This window comes from Zalophus californianus, chromosome 8 (assembly GCF_009762305.2).
Source record: "Zalophus californianus isolate mZalCal1 chromosome 8, mZalCal1.pri.v2, whole genome shotgun sequence".
NCBI classification, from domain to species: Eukaryota; Metazoa; Chordata; class Mammalia; order Carnivora; family Otariidae; genus Zalophus; species Zalophus californianus.
Window position 1 is genome coordinate 27,428,269 of NC_045602.1, and position 12,504 is coordinate 27,440,772.

At 41.2% G+C, this 12,504-nt stretch overlaps 1 protein-coding gene across 9 annotated transcripts in view; it reads left to right on the top strand.

Annotated features, from left to right (window-relative positions):
* LTBP1 (latent transforming growth factor beta binding protein 1) overlaps positions 1-12,504 on the top strand; it is a 388,182-nt gene that overhangs the window by 243,973 nt on the left and 131,705 nt on the right. For all 9 annotated transcript variants that reach the window (XM_027621433.2, XM_027621430.2, XM_027621432.2 and 6 more), the window contains 2 exons: positions 2,447-2,569; positions 11,271-11,438. In XM_027621433.2, the coding sequence (XP_027477234.2) occupies positions 2,447-2,569; positions 11,271-11,438 (291 nt within the window). The remainder of the gene's footprint in view (positions 1-2,446; positions 2,570-11,270; positions 11,439-12,504) is intronic.

Consider the following 12,504-nt stretch of genomic DNA (forward strand, 5'->3'; position numbering starts at 1 on the left):
TAAAGAATAAGGTGATCGGGGGCGCCTGGGTGGCTCAGTTGGTTAAGCGACTGCCTTCGGCTCAGGTCATGATCCTGGAGTCCTGGGATTGAGTCCCGCATTGGGCTCCCTGCTCAGCAGGGAGTCTGCTTCTCCTTCGGACCCTCCCCCCTCTCATGCTCTCTCTCTCTATTTCATTCTCTCTCAAATAAATAAAATCTTTAAAAAAATAAGATGATCAGGTCGGGGACCATATGCTGTGCCAGGTGTAATCTAGCAGTGCCAGTTTTCAGCTCGATCCAAGTTAGAAAGCGGTGGAATTTATTGAACAAATATATGTGTTAATTTGTTATTTGGATGTCATTGAAAACGTTTTATTACTGAAATTAAAAACTGCATGTGTTCGATAAAATAGGTCCACTATAGAAATCAATGGCTACTTAGAATATGAAAAATAAGCAAATAATGATTTATTGAGGGCTGTATTTTCCTTATTATGTGACAATTTTGCTAGCAATATTTTGCTCCCAATTGTGTCCAGTTTTAATTTAGAAAATTAATTTTAAAGTCATTAATAAAAGTTTTATTTGAACTGATGATTGAAGCAAGCAAACATTATTGGAAACAGAAATGCTAATAACCATGTCTATTAACTGTTAAGCTTCATAAGCCACCCTGAATAAAAATAGAAATGACTATTAATTTTTCTCTTTTAACTTGTCCTCTTCTGTTTTTTATTTTTAATCACTTACCTTTACAGAAGACTCTCTAATCTTTTTTTAAAGCACACATTTTTATCTCTCCTCTTCCAGATCGTTTTGATTTTCCTTTGGATCAGTGTCATAGCCCATTCGGGCTGCCGTAATAGACTACCACTGACTGGGTAGCTCATAAACCACAGATACTTATTGCTCACAGTTCTGAAGGTTGGGAAGTCCAAGGTCAAGGTGCCGGCATGGTCGCCTCCTGGTGAGGGCTCTCTTCTGGTTGCAGACATTTCTGTTGTGTCCTCAGATGTTACAAGGGACTAGGGATATCTTCCTCATGGCTTAAGGACCTCCCGTAGGCCCCCCTACTAATATCATTATGTTTGGGGGTTATGATTTCAATGCCTAAATTTTGGGGGGGACACAAACATTCAGACCATAGCAATCATCCTGTGTGGGTACCTCAAGTCTCTATTTCTAGCCACGTTGCCTCTTTAGTTTATTCCTGAATCTGCCACTGCTGTTGGATTTTATACTTGGGTATCCTTATGTGACCTTCAAGTGTAAAACTAGTCTTTTCATTTGCCTCTTTTTTTCCTCAGAACTTTCCACAAAAATAACAATGTCTTTTCCTCTTTTCCCAGATTAGATGTCTCCCAGGCATCTTCGACTCCTTTCTATTCCTTTCCAGTGTTACGCTGGCGAGTCAAACACTGTGCATTTGGCCCATTGTTCTTTTCAAAAGAAAAATTCCTTCCTGATCATTCTCACCATCCCAACCTGGCTTATCCCGTCTCATACTTGCATTACTCCTTCAGTCATCAACTTTTGCTCTCTTCTCACCAAGGAGGGCCATGTGTTGTCCAGATGAATTTCGCCGGAGCCTTCCTTTGGTTCTATCCTCCTCGTGCTCAGAAACATTTAGGATAGCTCCCTGTTCTCAGTAAAAGTGAATCCAAACCTAGCCTGGCTTAACCGGGCCTTTTTCCAACAGTTTACCCTCCTGAAACTACTTTTCCAGCCAACAGTTTGACTTAGGGTTTCCTAATCCCCCCTTCCCTCCTGCAGTCTCTGTGCCCACGCTCTGGGGTCACTCCTCTAGGTCCCCCCGCTTCCTCCCCATCCATCCATCCAGCCAGCCAGCCAGCCAGCCAGCCAGCCACCCAGCCACCCACCTTCTCCCTGACCTCGATGCCTGATGAAGTCTTAACCCCTCCTCAAGGCTCTAGTCTCCTCTACCTTCCGCTAACTCCACCAGCTCTTACTTGTCTACACGGGCAGTTTCATAATTTGACTTCTTCAAGTTGATGACCTTTCTTCTAATTGTGATAAGTTCAACTGCTTTTCACTTCTTTAATTTGTAGGTAGTTATATGTCCAGCTAGATTGCTAATGTCTTCAGGGTGAGAGTCTCTGCCTTACCTATACGATCTCTAAAACCTAATAGCCACTAACGTAAGTACTGTGAGGACTGGAATCTTGTCAGTTTGGTTCACTAGTAAATTTCTAGTGTCTAGTGTCTAGAGCAGAACCAGGTACATTGTAGGTACATAATAAATAGCTGTTATATAAATTGTAGATGTTCAGTGAATGTTTGATTTGATTTTAGGTCACTTGTACCTGCTGCATTAAAAGCTAACATCTCTTATTTACTGTCACTAAGAGATTATTGTAGTGAAAAAGAAAGTGAATGCTTTTTACAGCCAGAATCTGTTCAACTGAGCTTGACTACTTCTTCTAAAAGGATTTGTTTTCCTGCAGATATTAATGAATGCCAGCTACAGGGCGTGTGCCCTAATGGTGAGTGTTTGAATACCATGGGCAGCTATAGATGTACCTGCAAAATGGGATTTGGGCCGGATCCCACCTTTTCAAGTTGTGTTCGTAAGTAATGATCACTTTTTATTCCTATTTTGGATTGTTCTTTTTTATTTGAAGAGGGGGTATCCAAAAGAAGATAAATACTCAGAAGTCAACTGAATATTGTAAATATGTGGGAAAATCTCATTGAAAGGACAGCTGGAAGGAGGCAGACCTACTAAGATCTCTGTTTTGGATCTTTCTCCAAAATAAATTTTTATTGCAACCAGAAAAATGTAACAGCTATAACTCAAGGTAGGGAAGAAGCACACTGAGAAAATAAACTCTGATGAAGAGTTATTTAAAATTTTCATAACTGAAAGATGACAACAGTTTTTTCCTTTGTGAGCATTTTAAGCATTATTTAGGCCGGGTTAAACTTTGTCCCAGCTTCTGCCTTTAATTAGTCCAAATTCTGAGTCACTGGTGTCTGATTTAATGAGGTTTCACTGTACTTGCTTAGTTGGTAGAGTCTGGGAAATAGTTATAAAGGCCCTGCATTTCAGATTTTCTATTCAGTTCTAATTTCTAAGATTCTCTCTGTTGTCCTCAAAAACCACCAAAATGTGTCTCCAGAGTTAGACTGTTCTGCCATCTTAGAGATGTTGTCTCTAAGTTTTTCTCTTGTACCTGGTAAGGGTAAAAATCCTTCACTAAACCATATGTTCTAATATTAATACAGAAAATATAGTGTCTCCAAAGAAACTCTCTAGCCACAAAACCTAATCCAGTATAATCACTACAGATCACTCGACGACCAGAGATGGATGCATTTAGATATAAAGTTCTCACCTGCAGATTTTTTTTTAAGGTTACCTTACTTTTTAAAGAACTTGTGTTCATTATTACAAAGCAGGTAAACACTGAAGGTTTTTAAAAGCCATATACCATTAAAGCTTAAACATTGTAAATTAATGTATGGCAGAAAACTGTTAGGATAATTTTAAAGAGCAATTCTGTATTTCTGTCCTGATAGGTTTTTGTTTTTATTGCCTATTTTTTAATGTGGCTTTGATATACTGGCCTCCATTTTTAAACTTGGTATTTGGTTAAGACATGTTCTTGATAGCTATTACGTTAATTGTGCAACTCCCCCTGAGATACATGGACACAATGAAGTATGGGCAAATGTAGTAAAATAAAAATGACAGTCTCATTCATTACTTTTAAAATTCTAAGAGTTCAGAGAGTCTTCTGGAAAATTGTTACTAATTACTACTATTTTCTTTTAAAACCTGTCAAATGCAGATTAGGAAATTTTGCACGTAAGTTCTTTTTTCCATGTTCTTTCACAGACAATTCTGATCATGAAGCAGACAGACACCTAATTATAGGGCTTTTTTGGTGGGTGGTAAAATTAGACTATAAAACGATGTTTGCATACAAGGTATATTTGAAAACTAATGCAAGGATTTGGAAATTTCGGATCAAAAATCACATTGTTGATAAAATCCAGATAATTTAGGGATTGTTTCTGGCTGATTAGAATTACATGTGTAAATATTTTAAATAGTTTCATAATTTTAAGCATAAAAGATTTTACAGAGTTTGGATGTAGAATTTGCTTTAAATGTTTGGGGTTTTTTTTTTCTTCTTAATTTGACTTGTAGTCTGGTTAAAATTACCACATTGAAGACTGCAGATTAGGTAAAGTTGGAGAGCTGATCGCAAAGTGTTTTATTGAACTTTGACTAGATCTGATGTCTAGAGTTAAGGGCAGACACCCAGGTTTTAATAAGATTGTAGAAATCTGCCAATGAGATTTTTGAAACACTTAGACATTTCCTTAGCATTTATTTTCCCTGTTGTTGCCCGAATAATATTGAACTCGTTAAACAACCATTCATTCTTATTTGAAAAATAATTCAATTTTATGGTTCAGCTACAGCAGCTGAAATGATAAAGCACTAAGAGAGGTTTGTTGCTAGTTAAATGTTCCAGTTTAGAGTTTGAGTTAAAACCTGGGATCTTTACCAGCGTTGAGTGGCAGATTTAATTCTCTGTCCTCTGAATTTACCACATGTAACATCCCAGGTATGTGGAGTTCCTTCAGGATTTGTGACTTGGTTCAGTCCTGCCTGATTTGTTTGTGAACTGTATTTTGAAGAAATCAATGCAGGGCTCGGGGTGGGGGGTGGGGTACCAAGGCAGAAGTCTGAAAATAGTTGAGAAGAATCAGGAAAGAAGGTGATGTTTACAGAGTAAGGGAAAAAATATTGGCAAGATGGTGGTATCCTTAATAGTCATGGGGAAATAGCAGAAGGAGACTGGAGGTCACACATACTCCTGCACGCATGCACACACATAGACACATGTGCCCAGACACACAAAGGCCCTGAGAGGAGTTGTTACTTAACGTTTGTAGTATCTTTTTGAGAGCTGTCAGCCACGGATAGAGCATGTAAGCAAATGGAAGAGACTGACCACATTTGCTCAGGCAGCATGAATTGAGGGCATAGCCAGGCCATAAAAGGTGTGGCTGACTCTGAACGCAAAGAAAGGCACTTGGCAATGGCCAAGGAGCAATGGGAAGCTCTCCCTATTCTCAGATGCACTGAAGTGAACACCCTCAGAATTCCTTGACTCTGGCCAAAGGTTGCACTATTTCTCTTTCTCTCCTTGCCTGTTCTCTGTCCCTGACTTAGCACAGCTCAAAGAACGAAGGCCGGAGGGCTCTGTCCTCTGCTACCCCAGACCTCTCTGTCTGTGCCTTCAGATGTCACCGCAGCGTCTTCAGACCGCCTCCTCCCTCTCCATGGGGAAAAGGGAAATTTTAGGATTTGTCAGAGCAAATCCAAGAAAAGGATAATAACGTTTTGTAGTTGGAATAGGGAAACTCTCTTTCTGAGCTGCAATTTTCTTGGGAATTCGGGAGCTCCAGGATGAGAGCTGCAGTGGGTGTGTCCATAGGTTTGGTAGAAAAATGCCCAGATGAAAAATCTCTGGGCCTGACTGTTTGCTGTTTGACTGCATTTTTTTGCCCCATGGCCTGGGTGCTAATTTAAAACTAGAGGGTTGGAGAGATGTGCTCAGCAACCTGGAAATCATGAGATGAAGAACACATTCCTTCTAAAAGTCAGTCATATTGATGCCCATCATATCTTTCTATTACCCTAACATCTTAATGATATATGTATTATTCTCATTTTATGCATTAGGTAACTGAAGCTTGGGGAGCTTACACAACTTCTTAAGATCATACAGCTAGTAAAGTGACTCTTGAGATTTAAAGATTTATTTATTTTTGAGAGAGAGAAAGAGAGTGAGTGCACAAGCATGAGAGGGAGGAGGGAGAGGGAGAGAGAATCTCAAGCAGACTCCATGCTAAGCATGAAGCAGGACGTGGGGCTCCATCTCAATGACCCTGATATCAGGACCTGAGCCAAAACCAAGAGTCGGAAACTTAACTGACTGCACAGCCAGGCACCCCAGGGACTCTTGAGATTTAATACTGGGTTTTGTGCCTCTAAGTTTTGGGTCCTAGATCAGGGGTTGGCAAGATACAGCTCACGGACCAAATCTGTTCCACTGTCTGTTTTTGTAAATAAAGTTTTATTGGAACACAGCCATGTCTGTTCATTTACATATTGTCTAGTGTTGCTTTAGTGCCATGATGGTAGAGTTGGGAAGTTGCCGCAGAGACCGTAGGGCTCACAAGGTCTAAAATATCTCTTTATTATTTTGCCTTTTACAGAAAGAGTTTGTTTACTCTTGGGCTGTATCAACACTGTCCAATAGGACATTGTGTGATGATGGGAATGTTCTGTATCTGTGCTGTCTGAGGTAGCAGGTGCTAGTCCCATGTGGGCAGTGTGACTGACGAACTGAGTTTTAAATTGTATTTCATTGAAGTTTTATTGAAGTAGCAACACGTGGCTAGGTGTTAATGTATCGGACAGCATAGTTCTAGATCCTTGTTTGACACAGCTGATGGGGTAAATGACTGCTAGGCTTCCTCCTTTCCCCCTTTCCTTCCTGACGTAGTGGTTCTGTGCATGTGACACCATTTTCCAGGCAGGCAGGCTGGGAGCTCCTCTGCCACTTTTGACTCTGTCCTCTCCTTGTCTCCAAGAAAGTCATTAATCTTTGTAATCTGTCTTACACCTTCTCTTGTCTTTCTGCCTCCTCTGCGGCCATCCCAGCTTTGGTCTCTCACTTCCCTCACTTAGCCGTCTTGTAGCATCGTGGCTTGGGGGCTAGACAGACACGTCTCTACAAAGTGTTTGCCCCCACCTAACAGTAACAGCCAAAACCAGGGCAGCAACGTCAGCATCTTTGTTGTGCATTTCATAAGTGCCAGGCACTAAGCACTTGGTATGCATTACCAGATAAAATACTTCCAAGACATCCATGAGGTTTATGTTGCCGTTCTATTTTAGAATAAAGAAATGGAGGCTTGGAGGGGTTAATAAGGATCTTGCCAAAAGTCACACAGCCTTTAAGTGGTAAAGCCCACATTTGAAGCTGGATCTTAGTCCACAAGCTGAGCTTTGAATCAGGAAGAAGAAACTAGTCTGAATTGATGGGAGCGAGTCCTTTATTTAAGGAGAGCTGTTGTTTAAGTCTTACTCGCCACACGATAGAATAGGTGGTGTAACTCTGCACTGGCTCTAGAATCATGGTTTCTTTTATTTTAGTTCTCCCAGAATTTAGTAGCCCGTTTCCCGAAAAGGGTGCCTGTGGCTCTTCTTTCAGCAAATTCATCTCTCAGACTCCTCATCAACACTTTACCTGCCTCCCAACACTCTTCTCACAGGGGTTTTAAGCTTAAAGAGATGAAACTCTGATGTGGAATTCATCCAAGAGCTGAATGAGGATATTGGGGGTGTTGGTGCAGGGGGCATTTAAAACAGGCTAGCTATATGCCCTCTCCTTAGGTCTTCTATATTTTTTTAGCTTCCTCTAAGTGCCAGATTAATTTATATCTGCTTTTAATGACACTTGTCATTCGTGTGTGGAAGATGTCTTTGGGAAAGTATGATCAGAATTTATGGTATAGCCCTATAATTAAGTTGCTTGATACGCTACTGGGGAACCCAAATAAGAGAACCATAGCATCTTTCCTTCATACTGTCCTTTGTAAGTGGGGCATCATAGCATTGGCTGTGTAGTGATGATTCAGGACGAAGGTATGGAGCTATATGTTTATTACCTTTGGGGATTTCTCTATCTCTAGCTAAGAAAAATGATTTATGTTCCTGACTGACTGATGGTGGCATTTCCAATAGGTTTTACACTCTTGAAAGGTGTTTCCATCTATAGAGAGTACCTGAATCTTCCCACCTTAATCTTAGCAATGCATCTTGCAAAAATATAATCTGCCAAAACCAGTTTCAGTGTGTCTACATATGGGAACCTCAGCACTCCATCCCATACCAATTTCCACTTAATCTTTAGAAATCTTTTGTCAATACTGATTTCTTTTAGCGTAACACAAAGCCTTATGACTCAAGAGAATATATGATCGTGTGTGCCATATTTTAAAATAATAAATGATGTAGTGTATAATGAATTACCCCTCATGACTAGCCTTCCGATCTGTGGCTAAAGATACTCAACTTCATAATTCAGAGCATATTGTTTCTGGATTTACATGTCATGTTGACTGGAATGTGAAAATGTGAGAGATAAGTGGAATTGCCATGTGAGAGATTGGAAATGATAGAAGGATGACAGGTAATGTAGGTGTTAAAACAGGAGTGGCTTAAAAAGGCATACCCTGTTAGAAATCTGAGGCATAAATGAACACTTTTTCCTCCACATAGTTGTAGATCAAAGAAAATTTGAATCGTGGGAGCACCAGTAAAACTGAGGTATGTAGGCTAGACCTTTTCAATGGCTTCCTTCTTGGTTGTCTTCCATCTTTGAAGGAGTGTATTTTTTTTTTATTAGTTTCTTGTTCTTATATGTAGTTGGGGTGAGGCATGTCTGGTTAGAACACGGTCTGATACACCCATGCTCCCCGACAATTGACTTGGTGACTGTAAGCCAGTGATTCTCTTAGTCCCCTAAAGACCCCCATTTGAAATGCTTTGGAAACTGTCTGATGGGAAGACAAAAGTCTATAGATGATTTGTTTAGAAAGAATTAGCTCACTGGACTTCTATCTTTATTCCCCAGATGATAAAATACCCAAAATTTTGTGTGTGTGTGTGTGTGTGTGTGTGTGTAGTTCACAAGATCTCAACAACAATCAACTCACTTTAATTAACAAGCAATTTCTTAAAATTCACACATGTGCACGTAGTAATCCCTTAAAACACTGAATTGCCGATGTGGAGTTTTGGTTTAATTTTTGGGACAGGCATGGTAGGAGGTTTCTTCAAAGTATAGTCCTTGGATGTGGGGGGGCACTTTGAGTGTAAAAAGGATGGTGCCTAATATGGTATCCCTCGCCTGGGTGTGCGGGCAAGGTGGCTACAAAGAAGTGAGGGTGGAGAATTAAGTGGAAGGGAGTCAATGTCACCACTATCCAGTGTCATGGATTTGAGGAAACCGTCTGCTCTGCTCTGAATGGCCCTTGTTCCGGGGATCTAGAACCAATATTAGAGCAGTTAGTGGTATAATTAAGCCCTGCCATGTGTAAATGGGATCCTGTGAGATGGCCTGACATTGTTTCTATGGAAATATGTGTTGTAAGTTCCAAATAATTTGGAGAGAAATTTTTTTTTAGTAGAATCCCTCCTGAGCTGATTATACTAGAACTACGTATATGTTCTTAAGATTCCAGAAAGTAAGTGGGAGAAGGGAGAGGAAAAGACTCAAACTTCTCCCTCTGAGCACTTTTTTAGTAGCCCTGGACAAAACTGGCCTTATTAGGCATACTAACTGCATCAGCTCTGAGGCTTCAGGAAGGTCTCCCCTGCTCCCCTCAATGCCCAGTTTCCATGCTCCTATTCACCAGTAATAACTGTTTTTGAATATCTTCACTTTGTTCAAATTCTGCCACTAAGCAGCGATGAAGTTGTGTACAAACACCCATTGAGACGATGGAGATATATACTTGTAATTAAAGAGTGGCTGACATGTATTTTGTGTCTACTCTGTACCAGAGGTTTATGAGCATATGCTATTTCTAATCAGCACATTGAGCCTATTATTTATAGGAGGGGGGAGGTTGAAGCTCACCCAGTGTATTAAGGTTCTTTCCAAAGAAACAGAACCAGTAGGGGGCTGTGTGTGTGGATGCTCGTGTGTGTAGAGAGGGAGGTTTTAAGGGAATTGACTCACATGATTGCAGAGGTTGGCAAGTCCAGGATCCGCACAGTAGGCTGTATCCTGGAGACAAAGGGAGGAGTTAGTGTTACAGCGTGGGTCTGAAGGCAGTCTGCTGGCAAAATTCCCTCTTCTCCGGAAGAGTTCAGTCTTTTTCCTCTTAAGGCCTTTCCGCTATTAGGATGAGGCCCACCCACACTCTGGAGATCATCTGTTTTACTCAGAGTCTACCAATATAAATGTTAATCTCATGTAAAACATACCTTCTGAGCAACTTTCAGACCTGTGTTTGACCAAATACCTACTTGCTGTGGCCTAGCCAAGCTGAAAGATCCAGTCAACCGTCACAGCCCCAGTGACTTCTATAGGTTGTCTTACTGGCAAGTGGTAGACGTCCCATGAGTATCCAGATCTATCTGGCTCTATAAACCTTTGCTCTTTTCACTGTGTTGTAGTACCTTAATTTGATCAGACTGTTTCTTAGAGCATCTAACTAAGATGTCAGTCCTTTGAGAATGATTGAAAATTGAGATCTGAGCAGGAAGGGAAGGTGATTTGGAAGCAGCAGGAGCTAGAGGAATTGGTTAAGGGAAAGGCAAATTGGAAAAACCTCATCTGGACAGTGATACAGTGGAGAACTTTGGTTGGGAGGGAAGAAGGGACAAAAGGGGGGACCCTCAAGCTTGGTCTGTTCAGCACTTTACTTGGCCTAGAGCTGGCTCACCTCTACATTAGAAAATGAACTTCTCAAACGCAGGACTGTATCTTATCCTCGTAACTGCCTTGTGTGCTCAGTAGAGTGTCTAGCTGTTGGATTAGTGAAGTCTTATCTGCTAAACTTAGAATAGAAGCATCAGGAATAGGAGTTAGGTCTTGCATGATTATGGGCTGGTGTGTTGTTGCATGTTTTCTAAGGGACTGAACGCACCGTTGCCTTCTCTGGTGTGCCATCTTGTGTAACCTGGCAGGTCAGAAGCTGCTCCCTGCCTCCCATCCGCTGCTGACTGGCCTACAGCGAGACCCTGCAAGCTCTCACAGTCCTTAAGAAGGGCAGCAGCTGGCTTTCAGCATCAACTATGTTGAGTTCCCGATGTTCACAGTGCCTGGTTGCTCACCAAACTCTTCCCTAGAACTACCTGTGTTATGGCTAAATACAAGAAAATAAATGGCGTAGTGATTTTGATAATAGGTACCTAGGTTTTGTTGGGCAGTTGATTTTGCTTGAAATGGTTTCTTTTTACATCATGCACACGTACCTGATCTAATGCTTGCTAGAATGGAAGAAGGGACCAGATAGGGACGGGGACGCTTGGGGCCCTGATTCTAAAACCTAAAACATATTTGGTAAACGACTCTAAATCAGGAAAGGCAATGCCCTGAATCTACACAAATTTATTCTGAAGTATGGTGTCTAATCCAGACTTAAAGGTTCGTTTTACTATGCCAAGAAAAGTCGATGTAGTCTTTTGTTGTTTCTTCGGTGACATCAGGCCTTATCTCTCTGCTTCAGCGGATACCCCTGTGCTCTCTGAAGAGAAAGGGCCCTGTTACCGTCTTGTCAGTTCCGGAAGGCAGTGTATGCACCCTCTGTCTGTTCACCTCACCAAGCAGCTCTGCTGTTGTAGTGTGGGCAAGGCCTGGGGCCCACACTGTGAGAAATGTCCCCTTCCGGGCACAGGTAAGACATGACCAGCTGCACGCTCATATTCCTTGCCAGCCACACAAGGACACAGGAGGACTTTGGCAGTTTGTGTTCTTTTTGGTTTCCAACTTTTAATCGATGTGTAAATAATACAGTGTATTTTTTACTAGTTTTGTACAAACCATGACCATAGAAGGTTGAATCAGTAGAAGAGATATTTTCCTGTTTCTGTGTAACATGAGACTTCCTCTTGAATGTTAAGAAAAGCCATTACTTTGTGGGACCCTAAGTCTGGTGTTTAAAAGTGTGAAGAGACCAGATGGGCCATGTGCTCTCCTAATGACTGGCCGTGTGTCACATGCACGGCCACCATCCCCTGTGCGGGTTGACTCACTCACTCACTGGTTGAACATGTGCTCGTCACTTTCTCCACTTGGAAATGGAGGGAATTATCTTCATGATTGAATTTGTGCTGTGAAGATTAATAACACAAGGGCAGATCCTGCCAGTGCACTGAGGAACTTCCAAGTCAGAATATTAATGGAAGTTGATTATTCCTTATGCTTTAGTTTGGTACATATTTGCCTAATGCCCTGAAAGGGTAAATATATTTCTCTCAGTGCCTTACTCCTACCAAGGAGTCCTCAACTTCTCAAGCAGGATCAAGCAGAATTAAGTGGAAGAGAAAGAAACACACCCTGCAAATACCAGGCATGGCATTATCAAAGGAGGAGTGGTCCCTATTTCACAGGCATGTGATGGCCATAAAAAAGTCTCATCAGGTGCTTATTTGATTAAGATGCTTCCCACCTAGAGAAGTGCATCAACTCTCACAGGACTACTGAATGTCTCAAAGCTGTAGCTTACACAGCAGCAGACATGGTTTAAGTATAAATTTAAATCTCATAATCCACCTTTGTTGGTGGTTAGGATCAGAAAGAATTGGTAAGGCGGAGGATAGTATAATGCTGATGGTATTTTAGTAGACTGTATAAATTTAGACACCTTCAAAAGGGCCTAGTATCCCCCTGTGGGATCTGAACTACTAGTGATTAAAAGGTAATAATCCATGAAATAAATGACCTTCATAATTTATAGACCC